Consider the following 15,227-nt stretch of genomic DNA (forward strand, 5'->3'; position numbering starts at 1 on the left):
AAGAGGCGACCCCTCCCTGCCTCCAAGACTAACTTTTATAGAGCAAAGGCCATTGGTTGGGCCTGGCTCCACACAGGTGGCCAATGAGATTGTAACACACAGAGAAAGCTGCACAGTCATGCTAGGTCACACACGGGTGGCCAATTGAATTATAGTTCACCCCATAGTAGCTATTTGAACTAGCCTATCACCTTGGTCAGAATTGGAGCCCAAAAGGCACCCAAAAGTCAGGGCCCACACTCCTTGCTAGCTAGGGAGACAGTATGCGCGCCCCACTGATTGGATGTCTCCACCGGCCGGACTCATCCCTGCATTCGGGCTGTTCTCTCTACCTGACCTAACCCGCCCTTGTATTTAGGCTTTGTTACCTGGGACTGGTTTCTGGGACTTGTTTTTAAGTAAGTTCCCTGAAGCGGGGGGTGGTCAGGATGGAGCTGCTCTAGCTAAATAGGCCCTTACAGGTACAGAGAACCATCCCAGAGCTTTTAAAACCCCCACCACCCAAGCCACGCTTGGACCAAAGGGCATCCGAATCTCCCAGGGCCGGATTCAGGAACCAGACTATGTTAAGGTCCCCGCCACCACCAGACCTCTGCTTTAGGATTTGTTTTTTGTTTTTTGTTCATGTTTTTTTGTAAATTGTTTAGGGCCTATTTACTTATTTTTTAAGATTTTATTCATCTCTTTGTCAGAGAGAGCATGGCAGGGGGAGGGAGAAGCAGGCTCTCTGCTGAGCAAGGAGCCTGATGCGGGACTCGACCCCAGGGTCTTGGGATCATGACCTGAGCCAAAGGCAGAGGCTTAAGGGAGCCACCCAGGCATCCCTCCTTGGGTCTTTTCTAATCTGAGCATGATCTCCTGTCTGTAGACAAGAGCGTTCGGAACTTCAGTATGTATAGGAATCTCCCAGGAATCAAGTTAAAATGCACATTTTGCAAGGCTGGGGCTGGGTTGGAGGGTATGTACTTGGACAAGCCGGTCTGCAGACCACGTTGGGAGTAGCAAGGCTGTAGGACTTTCCGCGGATTATTTAACAATCCTTGAGTACAATTACTTCGGGAACTAGGCCTCCGGTGATCCTGCCGGTGCGGAGCAGTAATGGCGTTTGGCAGAAGTGGCACAGTAGGCTTCATGATTAAAAACAAAACAAATATTTGCGTTACTTGCCCATCTGCGGTGGTGTTGACAAGAGGCCTGACTGCCGCGTGCTAAGAGATGAGCGACTATAAACTTCGGCCCTTCCTATCATCAGCAGAGAGCTGGCTTATCAGCTTTCTGGAGGCCCTTTGAAACAGTTGTTATGCGGGGGATGCATTTTATTATGCAGATGAATTCAAACCTCAGGTTGCTCTGTCCCAGAGATGGAAACTACATTACAAGGAGGTTTAGACTATCTGCTTGATATTTTCCTATGTAAAAAATACATATCTATATCTACACACACACACACACACACGCACACACACACACACCGACCTACTATGAGTCCTGCCTGTCACTGGATGGCCATGCCCATTCCAAGCTGCCATAAATTGTTTTACGGAACCACCTGCCTCGCTACCAGTCTGAACTCCAATGAGCATGAAGTTTTACACCGCATTTACCACACAAGCCCACACAAATGATAGATTTTGAGAGATCTTCATGCACACACACACACACACAAGCAAAACTGGGAAGTCTGCATAAGATCACTGGATGGTATCCATATCAATATCTTAGTTGTGATTTTGTGCTATAGTGTTACAAAATGTTACCGTCCGAGAAACCTGAGCAAGGAGCCTGAGAGCTAAGTGTATGAGAGTTCCCTGTGTTGTTTCTGACACTGTGTGTGCAAGTACAATGATCTCAATACAAGTTTCAATTAAAAAAGGTATAAAACCACTCACAGTCAGCCCTCGATATGCCTTTAATATGGGGGGGGCGTGGACATACGTATTAAGAAAGTAAACCATAGGAGGCCTGGCTGGCTCGGTCACTGGAGCGTGCGACTCTTGATCCTGGGTTTGTGAGTTTGAGCCCCGTGCTCCGTAGAGAGATGAAAGGTAAGTAATAAGCAAAATAAAAATGGTGACTCATTAAATGCTAACTGCATAAGAGGTACTGTGATAAACATTTTAGTAAGACTTTAATCCTCACAACACTCTGTGAGGCATTATTATTATTATCATTATTATCATTATTATTATTATTATTTCTGTTTTAGACAAGGAAACTGGGCCTCGGAGAGTTTAAGTAGTTTTTCCCAGAGTCACAGAATCAGAAAGTAGAAAGGCAGGACCCAAACTCAGGTCCAGAGCCCGCTCCCCTACCTTATACCTTATTTGCATAAGAATGCTGTGTTTTGGAGGAAAGAGAAATCCTAAGAAGGGAGGAGGACTGTGCTGCAGGGGTGCCGGGCCACTTGAAGTACCTGGCAGGACCTTGGCCTTGAAAGATGAGAGGAGCTGAGCTGGCAACAAGCCAAGCGAGGGCATTCCAGGCAAGAAGACAGGAGAAACACCACACGCCTGAGAGAATGCTTCATCTTTCAGATAAAGAAACCAGTGTGTTTGTCTGCTTTGCCACTCCGAGGTAGATGAAAACAACACGGCAGAGGGTCTTGAATGCTAGGGGGATGTGGAAAGGTCTTCCTGGGTCTAGCCAGCGATCTGGGAAAGCTAACAAGGCACTGACGAGGCCAAGGTTATATGTGAACCGCTAGCATGCACAAGGGACCCCAAGTGCAAGGTGTTTACAGTTTAGTACAAAGCAATCCATTGCCAGGCCCAAAGAGCAATGGGAAGCAGTTTAGTAATGGGAAAATTGGTATGTAAAGAGAACCAAAGAAAGTATTTATGACATCAAAGGCCATAAAGTGGTTGAGACCAGTGATCATTACAGAATTAATGGAATTAAATCTCGTCCCATATGGCTACTTATTCTTTCCATTCTTGAGTGCCTACTATGTGGCCAGCATGATTCCAAGGACTTGGGACTTCTCCGTGAAAGAAATACAGTGACCAAAACCCCCTGCCGTCAAGGAGCTCACTCACCTTCTGTGCTTAGTGCTGACTCCTGATCAGGAAGATTCTTAACTCTCAAGCCCGAAGATTGTACTTTCATACTGTACACTTGAGATCCCACGACCCCACAGAGAAATGCAAATCTCTCTGGGGTGCATCTGGGCATCATGGAGAAGGGCAGACACAGTGCTTCTGGTTTAAGAGTGAGGATGATCTTACCCCCGTGTGGCTAGAAGGAAACCTAAGCCGGGCAGGTCGTCAGGTCTTTGCCTCTGAGTTGGATCGTAAGACAAGAGCCAAACCAAGGTGAGGGATTGGCGGTGTGATCCTTGAAGATGATTCAAGTTAGCCCGGGATACCCTCTCTGTTTTCCACTACCAAACTGGGATTAACTTTGGAATCTTCCATAAATGGAGAGAAACTGGGGGCTTTCCAATCCCAGCCTGGGTAAATACTCTTTCCACACAAATCAGCACAAGATGGCCTTACCTTGTAAAAGCAGTAGGGGAGGATAGGAAGTAAAGACTCCCGGAGACCTCTGTGTGGGCAGGGGGCTTTCTACAATATTTGGTTCTTTCCTTGTTCTTAAAATGCAGACTGAGGTATGGACTTTTCCTCAGAATGCTAAAAGCAATATACAGACGGAGACAAACCACTAAAAGATAAGCTGACGGTCACTGTTTCTACAAAAGGGCACCTAAAGGTAAGTGCATCAGCCAAGAGTCAAGAGTGGGGAGATCCATCAGTATTACCCCCAACCAAGGATTTTTAACCATTTCGAATTTTAAGTTCCCAAAGTCTCAGGTGTCTGAGAATAAATACTTAAAATGTCTTTTAGACTTACTTATCAAAAAATCCACCAATTTTTTTTTCCAGCAGTATTTTTAAAATGTCTGATTTAGCTCCCAGGGATCTTCTCATGGTTTTGTGTCACATTTATAATGGTATTTAGCCCTTTGTTGTAAATCTGGCTTCTATCTTGTATGGATGTATGGGACTGGGGCATCTCCCACAGTTAGAAAGTAACTTTCTGCATGGATAAAAGAATCTGCTCTCACTGTGCCCCTGGCCCTGGGGAAGAATTTTTCTACTTTTTTTATGCGAAGGGGGCTGGTGGTAAAAAATGCCACAGATACAGAGCTCCCATCTCTAACTTCCGGCTGCACAGAACTGCCCCTGAATCCACAGCTTCCATTCACGTTTCTGGTCGCCCTTGAGTGCGAGGCTGGCTCTGTTACTGAGCACAGCATAGTCAGGGACAGTCTTACCACCTGCAGAATGCGAACTCTCTGAAGAGTCACCTTTATGGGTCTCAGGTACTTGCTGGAGTCGTGCCACAAAACACAAAACCCACCCCAGACCCGCAGCCTCCCCTCGTGGTGGATCTAACACTAACATTGTCACCAGCCGCCTCCTCTCCAAGTGTTGCTTTACCCGTTCACCCCCGTCACCTTTCATCATGAAGATAATCTGCCCAATGAAATGCTCAGTGTGGAGAAACAATGCTAACAAGGTACTTAGTTGAACCAGGAAGAGCATTTTATGAATAGAAAAGAAAATGCTATGTCTACTGACATGTCTACTGACACTGCAACTTCATTTTGTATTAATCTTTGGCCAAACCATCTCCATAAACTTATCCTGGGCATCCCCATCTGTGGGCCTTGGCATGTGATCACCCCCGTGGTAGGTGTTAAACAACCAAATAGCATAAAGCTGGTTCTCCTGCAAAAAAATAAAGTATAAGTGTGATTTGTAAGTGGCAAGTTTGGCCGGGTGGAGCAGACAATCTGGTCAGGAAAAAGCTACCTCAGATCTGGAGAGTTTTAGTTTGGTTATCTCAGGTCTGGGTCTTTAGAAACCGATGTATTACATGTTTACTTTTTCATAGCTAGAGTTCAGTTAACTATGAATGGGTTTGGCAATATTTAATGTTTTTTAGAGTCTGTCTCATCTGCAAAAACAGTACTAGGTTCCATTATCAATTTGGGGGTAGGGAGAACACAGGTGGTAAAAACAATTGAGTAACTTTTCTTAGGTAGTTAGTTACAAAAACAAAATTGTGGCCACGCAGCACAACATCAGTCCAAAGCCCATTTGGGACCCTTTGAAATTAAAGAAATTCACATATGAGACACAATATCTTTTGTGCCTTATTCCCATTAATTTAATTCCATCTCTTTCAAATATACCCCCCAATCAGTAATAGGGTGAAACAGTATTATAGTATTCCCTGGCAGTATTTTCTTAGCCTCTCTAATACTTTGTGATCTAAGAAAAACAAAACAAACATTCATTCAAAAATCTACTTTGATTTTGGGGCACAGAAAACTGACTCTGTCCACTTTCCCCAGCTCTGCGAAACAGATTCCACACACCAATGAGACACACCGAAATCTTTCATTTTACTATAAATTCTGATTAAAACCAACGCTTATCGTTTTCAAAGCGCTCCTGAAAAATGACTAAAGAGAATTGTTTTTTCTTTTAAACTCTTCACCCAAAACATTTGCTTGAAAAACGTTCTGAATAGGGACATTGCCTGGTAAAACACATGCAGTCGACAAAATATCAAATTTCTCTTTCCAGCTGTCCAGAATCCCATTAGTGCCTCTTACTCCTATCTGTCTTTTGCTATAATTAGGATGGCTTAGGGTTTATCTGGGCCTTTTTTCAAAACCAGATTTCCTTCCCAGCAGCAGCAGCTGTCATTCACAAGTACCCTCATTGTACTGGGAGACTTCTTTTGATTTGCACTGTGGCCCAGTGATCATGACTACGAAGGGAAGGGGGAAACACACACACACACACACACACACACACACACACACACACACACAAATACCTTTCATCTAGTAATTTTTAAAAAGAGGAGTCTTACCCGAGGATGAGCACTCCAGTCTGGAACTCCACCTGTTTCAATCAGGTTCTGGACGGGCATCCCTTCTCCCGAGAAGCCTCTTTGGGGGAGTAAGCCCAGGGGAGTTTGCGGGGTTTTTCCTTCTTGCTCTGCTTGGACCGGACTAGCACATTGTCCTGCAGGGAGCTGGGAATTCCAGTCAGCTTCTGCTCTGGCCCAAGAACCGTCTCTTTTATCACTCTGGGTGCGTGGGTGCTTAACGGGTTCTTTGGGATAGAAGAGATTAAAGGTGCTTTCTGTTGTATTCAATTTCAGGTTGGGGCTCAGTTTCTTGGGTTTTCCTCTCATGCTGGGCCGCCTCAGCCTGGCAGGTTTCTCTGAGCCCCTCTTGGTTAACGAACCCTCATCCCCTACTCTTCCCTCGGCTGCGATCTCCAACCACTGGCTCGCCCCTGGCTTTTCTAACTCACCAGACAAGCGCTGCATTGCCGTCTCGATCACTGCTTTATCTGTGTTTAGCAGATTGTCACTGGTGAATTCCTCTCCTGCCTGATGGCTGTCTCTGGTTTCTCTTCGAATTCCTGGATAATCATTTTCAGCAGCCTCGGAAGCAGCGGGTGGTTTATATCTCCCCGGGTCTGTCACCGCAGACGTCGCGTCCCAGTGAGGTCCCAAAGTCAGAATCATCCCCGTTTGCAGGGATGAGGGACTGTGGGTGGAGGCTTGGCCGCTCCTCACCCCCACTTCTTGGGGGTGTGAGTGATAACCGCAGAGGCCAGTGGTGGCCTCCATAGGCCCGATGTCATCCGACACCCGAGGCCCACAGCCCATTTCACCGAGGAGATGCTCACACCCACCCAGGCAAGACGCACTGAATTCCATCTCTTCGTCATCGCTTTCTAATAAAAAAACATGCTCAGTCCCCTGCAGGTTCCTTTGCCAAACTGCATTAGAGTAATCCGTCATAACGTCGGAACATTCCAGATACTCTAGGTCATCATCTGAAAACTCCTCGGTGCAGGTTAGGGTTATCTCTGGGCAAAGTTCATAGTCACTGTCAGAGTCTTCGCTGGACACCTGTGGGCTGACTTGCTGCTTGATCGAGGCCCTGTCACCTGGGCAGACGGATGCAGTCCCCTCCGACAGCGGCAGGCTGAAGCTGATGTATTTCTGTCCTGTGGGGTCTGCTTGGCCAGAGTCCGAGACTCCCTCCTGAGGGCCATCACTGTGTAAGGCATTTGTTAGCCTCAATCCTTGGGAATGGACTGTCCTGTGGCAATATACATTGTGGTTGGCGGGAATACGACTTAAATTAGAAAAAAGCAGCCCGTCTGCAACTTCCTCGGCGTCACCCAGATCACGAGCCTCTTCGGTTGGCCTCGTTCCTTTAACATCCAAGGGATTTTCCAAGCTGGAGGCACGAGGGTCACTACTGGCCTGCAGTGAGCAGGAACAGCTGAATTTGGAGGAGGGGGAATCAGCTGACACGGCAGTACCTGTGGAGACATTTTCCTCCCCCTCACGAGGATGGTCTTTCTCATCGAGCTGATCTGTTTTCTCCTGCGCACATGCCTCTGTTGCATGTCTCCATCCTGTGCCCCCACCATCTTTCGGGTCAGGAGAGAGCTGTGGGTTCTCTGCTGAGCACTTGACTTCAACAGAAGCAGAGCAGCAAATCATTCCAGAAGAATTTTTAGCCGAGATTTGGTAAACAGCAGCGTCATCTGGGCTACAGCTGGGATGAAGAGAATACACAGGTAAGTTTGCCGCATCTGGATGGATATGCCAACCTTTCTCATGTCACAGCACCCAGAAAACCCCCATGATTTTGCTGCCCCCTCAAGGGGATCTGTGGTCTCCCCGCAAAGGGGCTTGTGAGCTCCCCGCAAACCAGCTTCTGAGTTCCAGCTGCGCTCACGCTGAGAATCCAGGAAGTTCCGCGCTTTCCCATAGAACTTTCCACATGCTTGCCCCAACTTGAAAAATGCTGAGAATTATTCAGATGAATGGGGAAGCATCTGATATTCTAGTTTTTTTCTTCTCTCCTTGTATTTTAAGTCTTTTCTATGCTGGGGTTTGAAAAAAATATTATCTGGAGGGAGACCTTGTACACAAACAGCTGAAGAATTCGACCTCATGCAGTGGAACGGCATAAGCCATCGCTCTTCTTAAGCCTGTGCTGAGAAGGCAAGGTTCCTGCCAGGAAGCTATAAAGGTATCAGGCTGGGATTATGTGTATGAAGAATGGTGCCATTTCTCTACATTTTACATGACCGTGAAGTCCAAACCCCACCCCACAAGTCCCTCTGGCTGGAAACTCGTGTCCACATGCCATCCTGACTTACCTGGACCAAGTCAGACATTCGGCTTGGGTCCAGCAGGGAAGAAACTGGATCCTAGATCATGCTGAGCCTGCTCTCCCTGCTCCAGGAGAGACGGTGCTCCCGTGGCCCCTCCCTTTATTGACTCCAACCTAACAGGCTTCCGTGACCTTTCCCACTAGGGCCTCCCTTCAGACTCTGCAGTCCGGATAAACATTTGTTACACTTGTTATAATTTACACTCATTTATCTCATTGGACCTCAGTGCAGCTATAACATTGCTGGTCTCACTCCATGCATTATGCAGCTCAGAAGTCAATCAGCATTTTCGGAAGGCGGCAGCTATGGGTCTGGCCAGATTTGGAGGTCATATTTAGATATTTATTGACTGATCTGTGTAAAATGTGCACCAGTATCTAAGCCAGAAGGCTCAGTGTTAGAGATTCAATGGCACAGAGTCTTATTCTCTGTTTTCTCCCTGTGTCTCTCCAAGCTCCTATGTGCTCTAAGCCCTCAATAGTTAGGTACCTGCTCACACATGCCTCATTTTTCAAAAATCATAGATTAATTGCAATTTTGTTAATATCTTGGTCTTTAATAATCTGGTTCCCAAGTAGAAGCCAGTCAGGGGTGGCTGAGGCTGGCCACCACTGATCTTTGGGTTTACCTTGGGCAACAGCATGGGGAGATTGGACTTTAGGGTGACTTTCTAGAGGAAATAGTACCTGCCCCTCCTGTCGACTTCACAAGGTTATGCTGAAGTTCAAATGAGAAAAATCAATGTGAAGGGGCTTGGCAAAGCAGAAAGTTTATGCCATATATATTCTATAAGAATGTGGAAGTGATAAGTGATATTTACACGATGGGATAGAGACAGGAGCTGACACTGCTATGGCCATCATAAATGCGTCAAATCAATATGTTGCACACCTTAAAACAGACACAATGTTGTATGTCAACTATAACTCAAAACAAACAAACAAAAAAGATGTGAGAGTTCTAAAACCAGATTACCTCGGGTTCTCAAGAAGTGTGCAGAAGAATCATCAGGAAACTGCTTAAAATTTTTGAAACAGAAACCCATGGGTAAAAGGCCTAAGAATCTGCTTTTAAAGACCCTAAACAGGAGTGCCAGAGTGGCTTAGTCAATTGAGCATCCGACTCTTGATTTCAGCTTGGGTTGTGATCTCAGGGTCATAGGATCGAGCCCCATGTTAGGCTCCATGCTTAGCAGGGAGTCGGCTTCTCTCTGTCCCTTTGTGCCTCCCCCCTCAAATAAATAAATAAATCTTTAAAAAATATATTTTTATTTATTTATTTGACAGAGATCACAAGTAGGCAGAGAGGCAGGCAGAGAGAGAGAAGGAAGCAGGCTCCCGGCGGAGCAGAGAGCCCGACATGGGGTTCGATCCCAGGACCTGGAGATCATAACCCGAGCCGAAGGCAGAGGCTTTAACCCACTGAGCCACCTAGGGGCTCCAAATAAATAAATGAATCTTAAAAAATAAAAAAAAGATCCCAAACACATTCTGCTACAAATTGTCCTGGGCCTGCCCTTGGAGACAGCCTCATCCTCGTCCTCATTACTTACACGTAGATCTCAATCGAGCTGAATTAAACCTGAATAAAGAGAAAGGGGCCTCTGTTTGATATTCACATGGCCCACACCACTGCCATCTTGCCTCTTCTTCCTTAGCTCTTGGAGACCTGTCCTCAGTTTTGGACTTAAAAGGAGCACAGAACAGTACCATGGTCTACTGGAACATCCCAAGTAATTCTGATTTCCTGATTTATCCAGACCGTGATCCCAGTGCCAGAGAAACCACCCACCCTGAAAACACCAAGACTTACGGAAAAAACAGAAGGGAAGAGAAGAAAATAAGACAGAGAAGCCAGAGGACCAAGTAAGAAAGCATTAAAGGCAGGGAACAGAGATGGTTCTCAAGAACCAAGGAGAGAAAACCAAAGAAATTTTAGGAAAAAATGTGGAGAAAATGATTGAGTTAAATATATTTCACTTCTGAAGGACTAAATAAGCGAAGGGGAGAATGTTAGGATTTAGTAATGTATGATTTTATGGAGTATGTGTTTTAGCCGATAGAAGATTTACAAACTATCTTAATTTACTTAAGAGGAAAAATATAACTGACCTCTCAGAAGTTGATTAGGTAGAATTCTTCTCACTGGCTAATGACCTCTTTTCAGAGACTTACGATTTGTGGTTGACATGTCCTTGATCATTATCTCTAAGCATCTTAAAGAAGAGAGGGAGCAATTCGGCCACGAGCATGGCATTTGTTGAATGTCCCCACTAGTGAACAATGTGCGTGCCATTCCTCTGCGTGCAAAACAGAGGGTCGGGGGGGGGTGGGTTGAGTAATTTCCCCGAAGTGACCAAGTTGGTAAGTGGTGGAGGGGGCTAGGAAACCAGAGCCTTCTACTCTGAAGCCAGGCTCGGTATGTCATGTTAAAAAACTCACATTCAGAAAAGGGAAGTGGCCAATGTAGAGAGATCATTTTTGCAAATAAAGTGTTTCTGTCTTAAGTTTTCATCTTCATTGGCCAAATGACAACACTCGTGACGAGTTCATTGTGGTGCCCAGTATTACGTTGAGTGCCAAACCAGAGTCAAAGAGATGCGTACCGCGTCATGTCCAGCCCTAAAATGACTAAAAACTTACTGGGGGAGATAATCTGAATTTCTTCGAGAACCTTGTAGGTTAGTTCTGCGCTGTGTTGTCCGGTGGCAACTGGAAGAGAAGAGAAGCTCAAAGAGGGGACTCCAGAGGGAGTAGCTGGAAGGGTGTGAGTAGGGTTGGGCTTTAGAATCTGCAAGATGCTGGCAGAGTGACCTGTGTTGCCCCACAGTCATTTGACAGGAATGCAGAAGCATCCCAGAAGAAATTCCCTGAACAATTAGTTGTGTTCCCTCCTTGTGGATCTTTCCTTTTTGACTAAAGGAAGCAGCAGCGTTCCTCCACCTTGCTGTAAAAGTCTTGCTGGAATCCTCTAGGTTCTTTCTAAATTAATCACTTCCATATTTTAAAAAAAGAGCTCCGTGTGACCTTAAGTGGATGGGGCTTCTTCTGGGCTTGAACCCCATGAGTTGGTATAAACCAGAGGTTCTTAAATATTTGAGCAGGAAGAACTCTTTATAGACTCTGAAAAACAACAGAGGACTCCCAAGAATGCTTGTTTACGGGTTCTATCTATCAATATTTACCATATTGAAATTAAAACAAAAAAATTTTAAATGTTTATTCATTTAAAAATAACACAAATAAGCTCATTAACATTAGCACAAATAGTATATATGATATATAATAGCATATGTATAGGAAAATACCTATATTTTTCCTAAACAAAGTAAAATTTCTTAAGCGTGGCATTGTTTTATATTTTTCACACATCTAATATCTGGCTTAATAAATGATAGCTTTTTAAAAATCTGCTTCTGCATTGTGATGTAATAATACATTGTTTTGGTTGAAGTATATGGAGAAAATCTAGCCTAGCGCAGATATGTAGTTGGAAAAGGAAAAGTATTTTAATAGTCTTTTCATATGATTGCAGAAAATATTTCATACTATAACAAGAGTGGTTGCAATGTTGGATCTGAAACCCTATCAGCAAGTTACATAAAATCCATTGGCTTTGACTGCATTTTACATGCATCTTTACTCAGATGTGATTTTATAACATCATACATTGTTCAATTGGAGGAACTTGGTTTGTGAGATATCCTAAACATTAACACACTTCATTATACATTTTTTTAAATCACATTAATTAATATTCCTACTGATAATTTGGAAGTATTGGGAAACTGTCAAGCTTCTGATGAAGGATATGTTTTTGAAATTTCTAGTTAGGGAAATAATACTAGTTAGGGATATTAATTGATCATAACAATGTAAGTCTATTTTGTGCTAAGTTGCTTGGCAGCAGTGGAAGGGCTGAGGACATCAGTAAAAGGGCAGAGTAAAGAACTTCTGAACATTTCTCCTCCATAAAAATAATAAGAATGCTGGCAAAATGTATCTGAATCAGCTTTTTCAGAATTCTGAAAGTCAATTGGAAAATCTGAGGAGGATTTATTCAAGAAAAATGGCTGAATCTCAGGAAGAATAGCAAATTTTCTGGTGGTGTCACTTTTCCTGTCCTACCCCTCATCCCCACCTCCATGGAGTCTGGTAAACCAAGTGTTGACAATCATGGTAAAAATCATCAGTCTGGCAGCCACCAGAAGGGGCAGAACAGTGTTGGAGCAACTGCAAAGCTCCATTCCCAGGGAATTGTCATCAGACCTGTTTGGTGGCCCCCTGAACAATCACACTCACAGGACTGTCTTTGTGTGTTCAGACTCAGAGTTCAACTAGCAGGAGCAACCTTCTCCCTGAGACATTTGTTGGGAAAATATTCAGAGGCAACTATTTAACATCATGGCTGCCTGAGGCACTAGATAACTGGTGAGACAAACAACAGGCTAACCAAAAGGATTAAAAGGGAAGGCTAGGGAATGAGATGTCCACAGGGGGCATTGAAAATCTCCAGCATGTTTCTGGGAATCCAGAGGGCCGTGCACATGTGTATGGCTGTGAGCTTGTCCAGGGCTGTATGCATGCTCAGGAAAGACCTGAGAAGACATTAAGCTCTCAACTCTAACTGACCTGAAGGCTCTGTGCTAGCAGGAAGTAAAGGCTAAGATAGAGTTGTCCACTGCTTGGCTGAGTGCTGAAGGCATGCCCTACCATGTGCACAGAGCTCCTCAACAAAAAGTGGGAGACTTACTGGTTCCAGGTATCTAAGGACATCTCCTTCGAAGTTAACCGAGCAGAGACTTCAGTGATCACAAACAACAAAGAATATGGATTTAAAGAATTAGCTCAGAAAAGTCACTAAACAAACAACAACAAATGGTGGGAAAGGGGGAGAATCTGCTTTCCAGAGTGGCCACATTACATTGTTTAGAATGTCCAGTCTTTATAAAACAATTGGAGATATGCAAAGAAAGAATAAAGCATGGCCCATACAGGGTTGGGGGGCAGGGAAGAAGCAAATAATAGAAACCATCTGTGGACATGCTAGATAGAGATTTTAATTAGCGATTTTAAGCATGTTCAAAGAACTAAAAGAAACTATGTCTAAACAACGAAAGGAAAATGTCAGAACAATGTCTCAGTAAAGAGACAGAAATTGTAAATAAGAACTACATGGAAATTTCGAAGCTGAAAGGTATAATGACTGACATGAAAAATTCACTCGAGGGCTCAAGAGCAGAGGTGAGGCCATGAACTTGAAGATAATGGATTGAGATCACCCAGTTTTCAGAGCAGAAAGGAAAAAGAATGGGAAAAAAGTGGACAGAATCTCAGAGACAACATATGTATAAAGGGAGTCCCAGAAGGAGATGAAAGAGGCAGAAAGAATATCTGAAGAAAGTGGAAGTTCATAGTTCAGAGAAGAGACTGCAGTGATAGCTTGAACACTTGGATTTTTGATTTTTTTTTTAATTGAGGTATAACTGACATATAACACCACATTAGTTCCAGGTGTACAACCTAATGATTCAAGGTTTACATACATTGTGAAATGATCAGCGCAGGAAATCTAGTTAACATCAATCACCACACATAGCTACAAATTTCTTTTTCTTGTCATGAGAACTTTAAAGATCTACTCTTTTAGCAACTTCCAATACACAATACAGCATTATTAACTATAGTCACCATGCCTCAGGACTTACTTATTTTATAATTGGAAGTTTGTATCTTTTAAAAAACTTTGGATTTTTATCACTAGCAACAAATATTTTCAGTTTTCCTTGAAGTGGCAGGTCTACTTTGTTTTCAAGACGATGTTCACCACATATCTGAGGATTGAAAATCATTTGTCCATTGTTCTTTCAAGCAAAAATTATACTCCATGAAAAAGTGGCTAGTTCAGCTTGCAACTTAAACAATCATACAGGTGCTTTCCCTCAAGATGACTATCCTCTCAAGGAAATCTAGAAGATTTTTTTTTTTTAAAGATTTTATTTATTTACTTGACAAAGATCACAAGTAGGCAGAGAGGCAGGCAGAGAGAGAAGAAGGGAAGCAGGCTCCTCGCTAAGAAGAGAGCCCGATGTGGGGCTCGATCCCAAGACCCTGGAATCATGACCTGAGCTGAGGGCAGAGGCTTTAACCTACTGAGCCACTCAGGTGCTCCTCCAGCAGAGATGTTTTGAGCATATTTCTCATTTCCTTACAGGGCAGTTAAAGGGCTTTGTCAAGATTTAATGAAATTGGGGCACCTGGATGGCTAAGTGGGTTAAAGCCTCTGCCTTCGCTCAGGTCACGGTCCTAGGGTCCTGGTATCAAGCCCCACATCAGGCTCTCTGCTCAGTGGGGAGCCTGCTTCCCCCTCTCTCTGCCTGGCTCTCTGCCTACTTGTGATGTCTGTCAAGTAAATAAATAAAATCTTTAAAAAAAAAAAGCTTTAATAAAATTAACAATTTTTACTGATGCATCAGAAACATATGAAGTGAAATGTTTTGGGTTTTGGTTTGTTTTTAACTGCAGCTGTACAGCAGTGAAGAATTCTGTGGCAGCTAGGATAATTTGGAACCACTGCCTAGATTCATGCTAAGCCACCAACAGTTTTCCCATCCTTTGCTTTTTATCATCACTCCATATGTCAACACAGTGAAAAAGACAAATAATGTTTCAGTATTTTTGTGATCATAGTTTTGATCTGCTGGATTCTCTGAAAGGTCATTGGGAACCCTAGGGGTCCATAGACCACACTTTGAAAACCACTAATTAAAGCTATTCACCAAGGGAAGCTTTAAAATGCTCTCAGCAATTTTCTCATCGCACATAGCTGGCAGAGGAGGGCTCTTGAACTCTGGCAGTGGGCAGCAGCAGGGGGGGCTGACATTGTGCTCACTGTAATCACTTAGGTGCTCTCTTGGGCAGATGACTTCCTCTCTTTGGGCCTCAATTTCCTGATTTACTAAGAGGAAGAAGACCTATGTCTGGGTCCCGCTACCCCTTAGAG

General features: G+C 44.1%; 1 protein-coding gene across 4 annotated transcripts in view; it reads right to left on the minus strand.

Moving 5' to 3' along the window:
- ALPK2 (alpha kinase 2) overlaps nucleotides 1–15,227 on the minus strand; it is a 114,936-nt gene that overhangs the window by 63,106 nt on the left and 36,603 nt on the right. For all 4 annotated transcript variants that reach the window (XM_004745560.3, XM_004745559.3, XM_013052745.2 and 1 more), the window contains one exon: nucleotides 5,887–7,600. In XM_004745560.3, coding sequence (XP_004745617.2) covers nucleotides 5,887–7,600 — 1,714 coding nt within the window. The remainder of the gene's footprint in view (nucleotides 1–5,886; nucleotides 7,601–15,227) is intronic.

This window comes from Mustela putorius, unplaced genomic scaffold, assembly GCF_011764305.1.
Source record: "Mustela putorius furo isolate JIRA1106 unplaced genomic scaffold, ASM1176430v1.1 tig00003858_pilon_pilon_pilon, whole genome shotgun sequence".
In the NCBI taxonomy this organism is placed as follows: domain Eukaryota; kingdom Metazoa; phylum Chordata; class Mammalia; order Carnivora; family Mustelidae; genus Mustela; species Mustela putorius.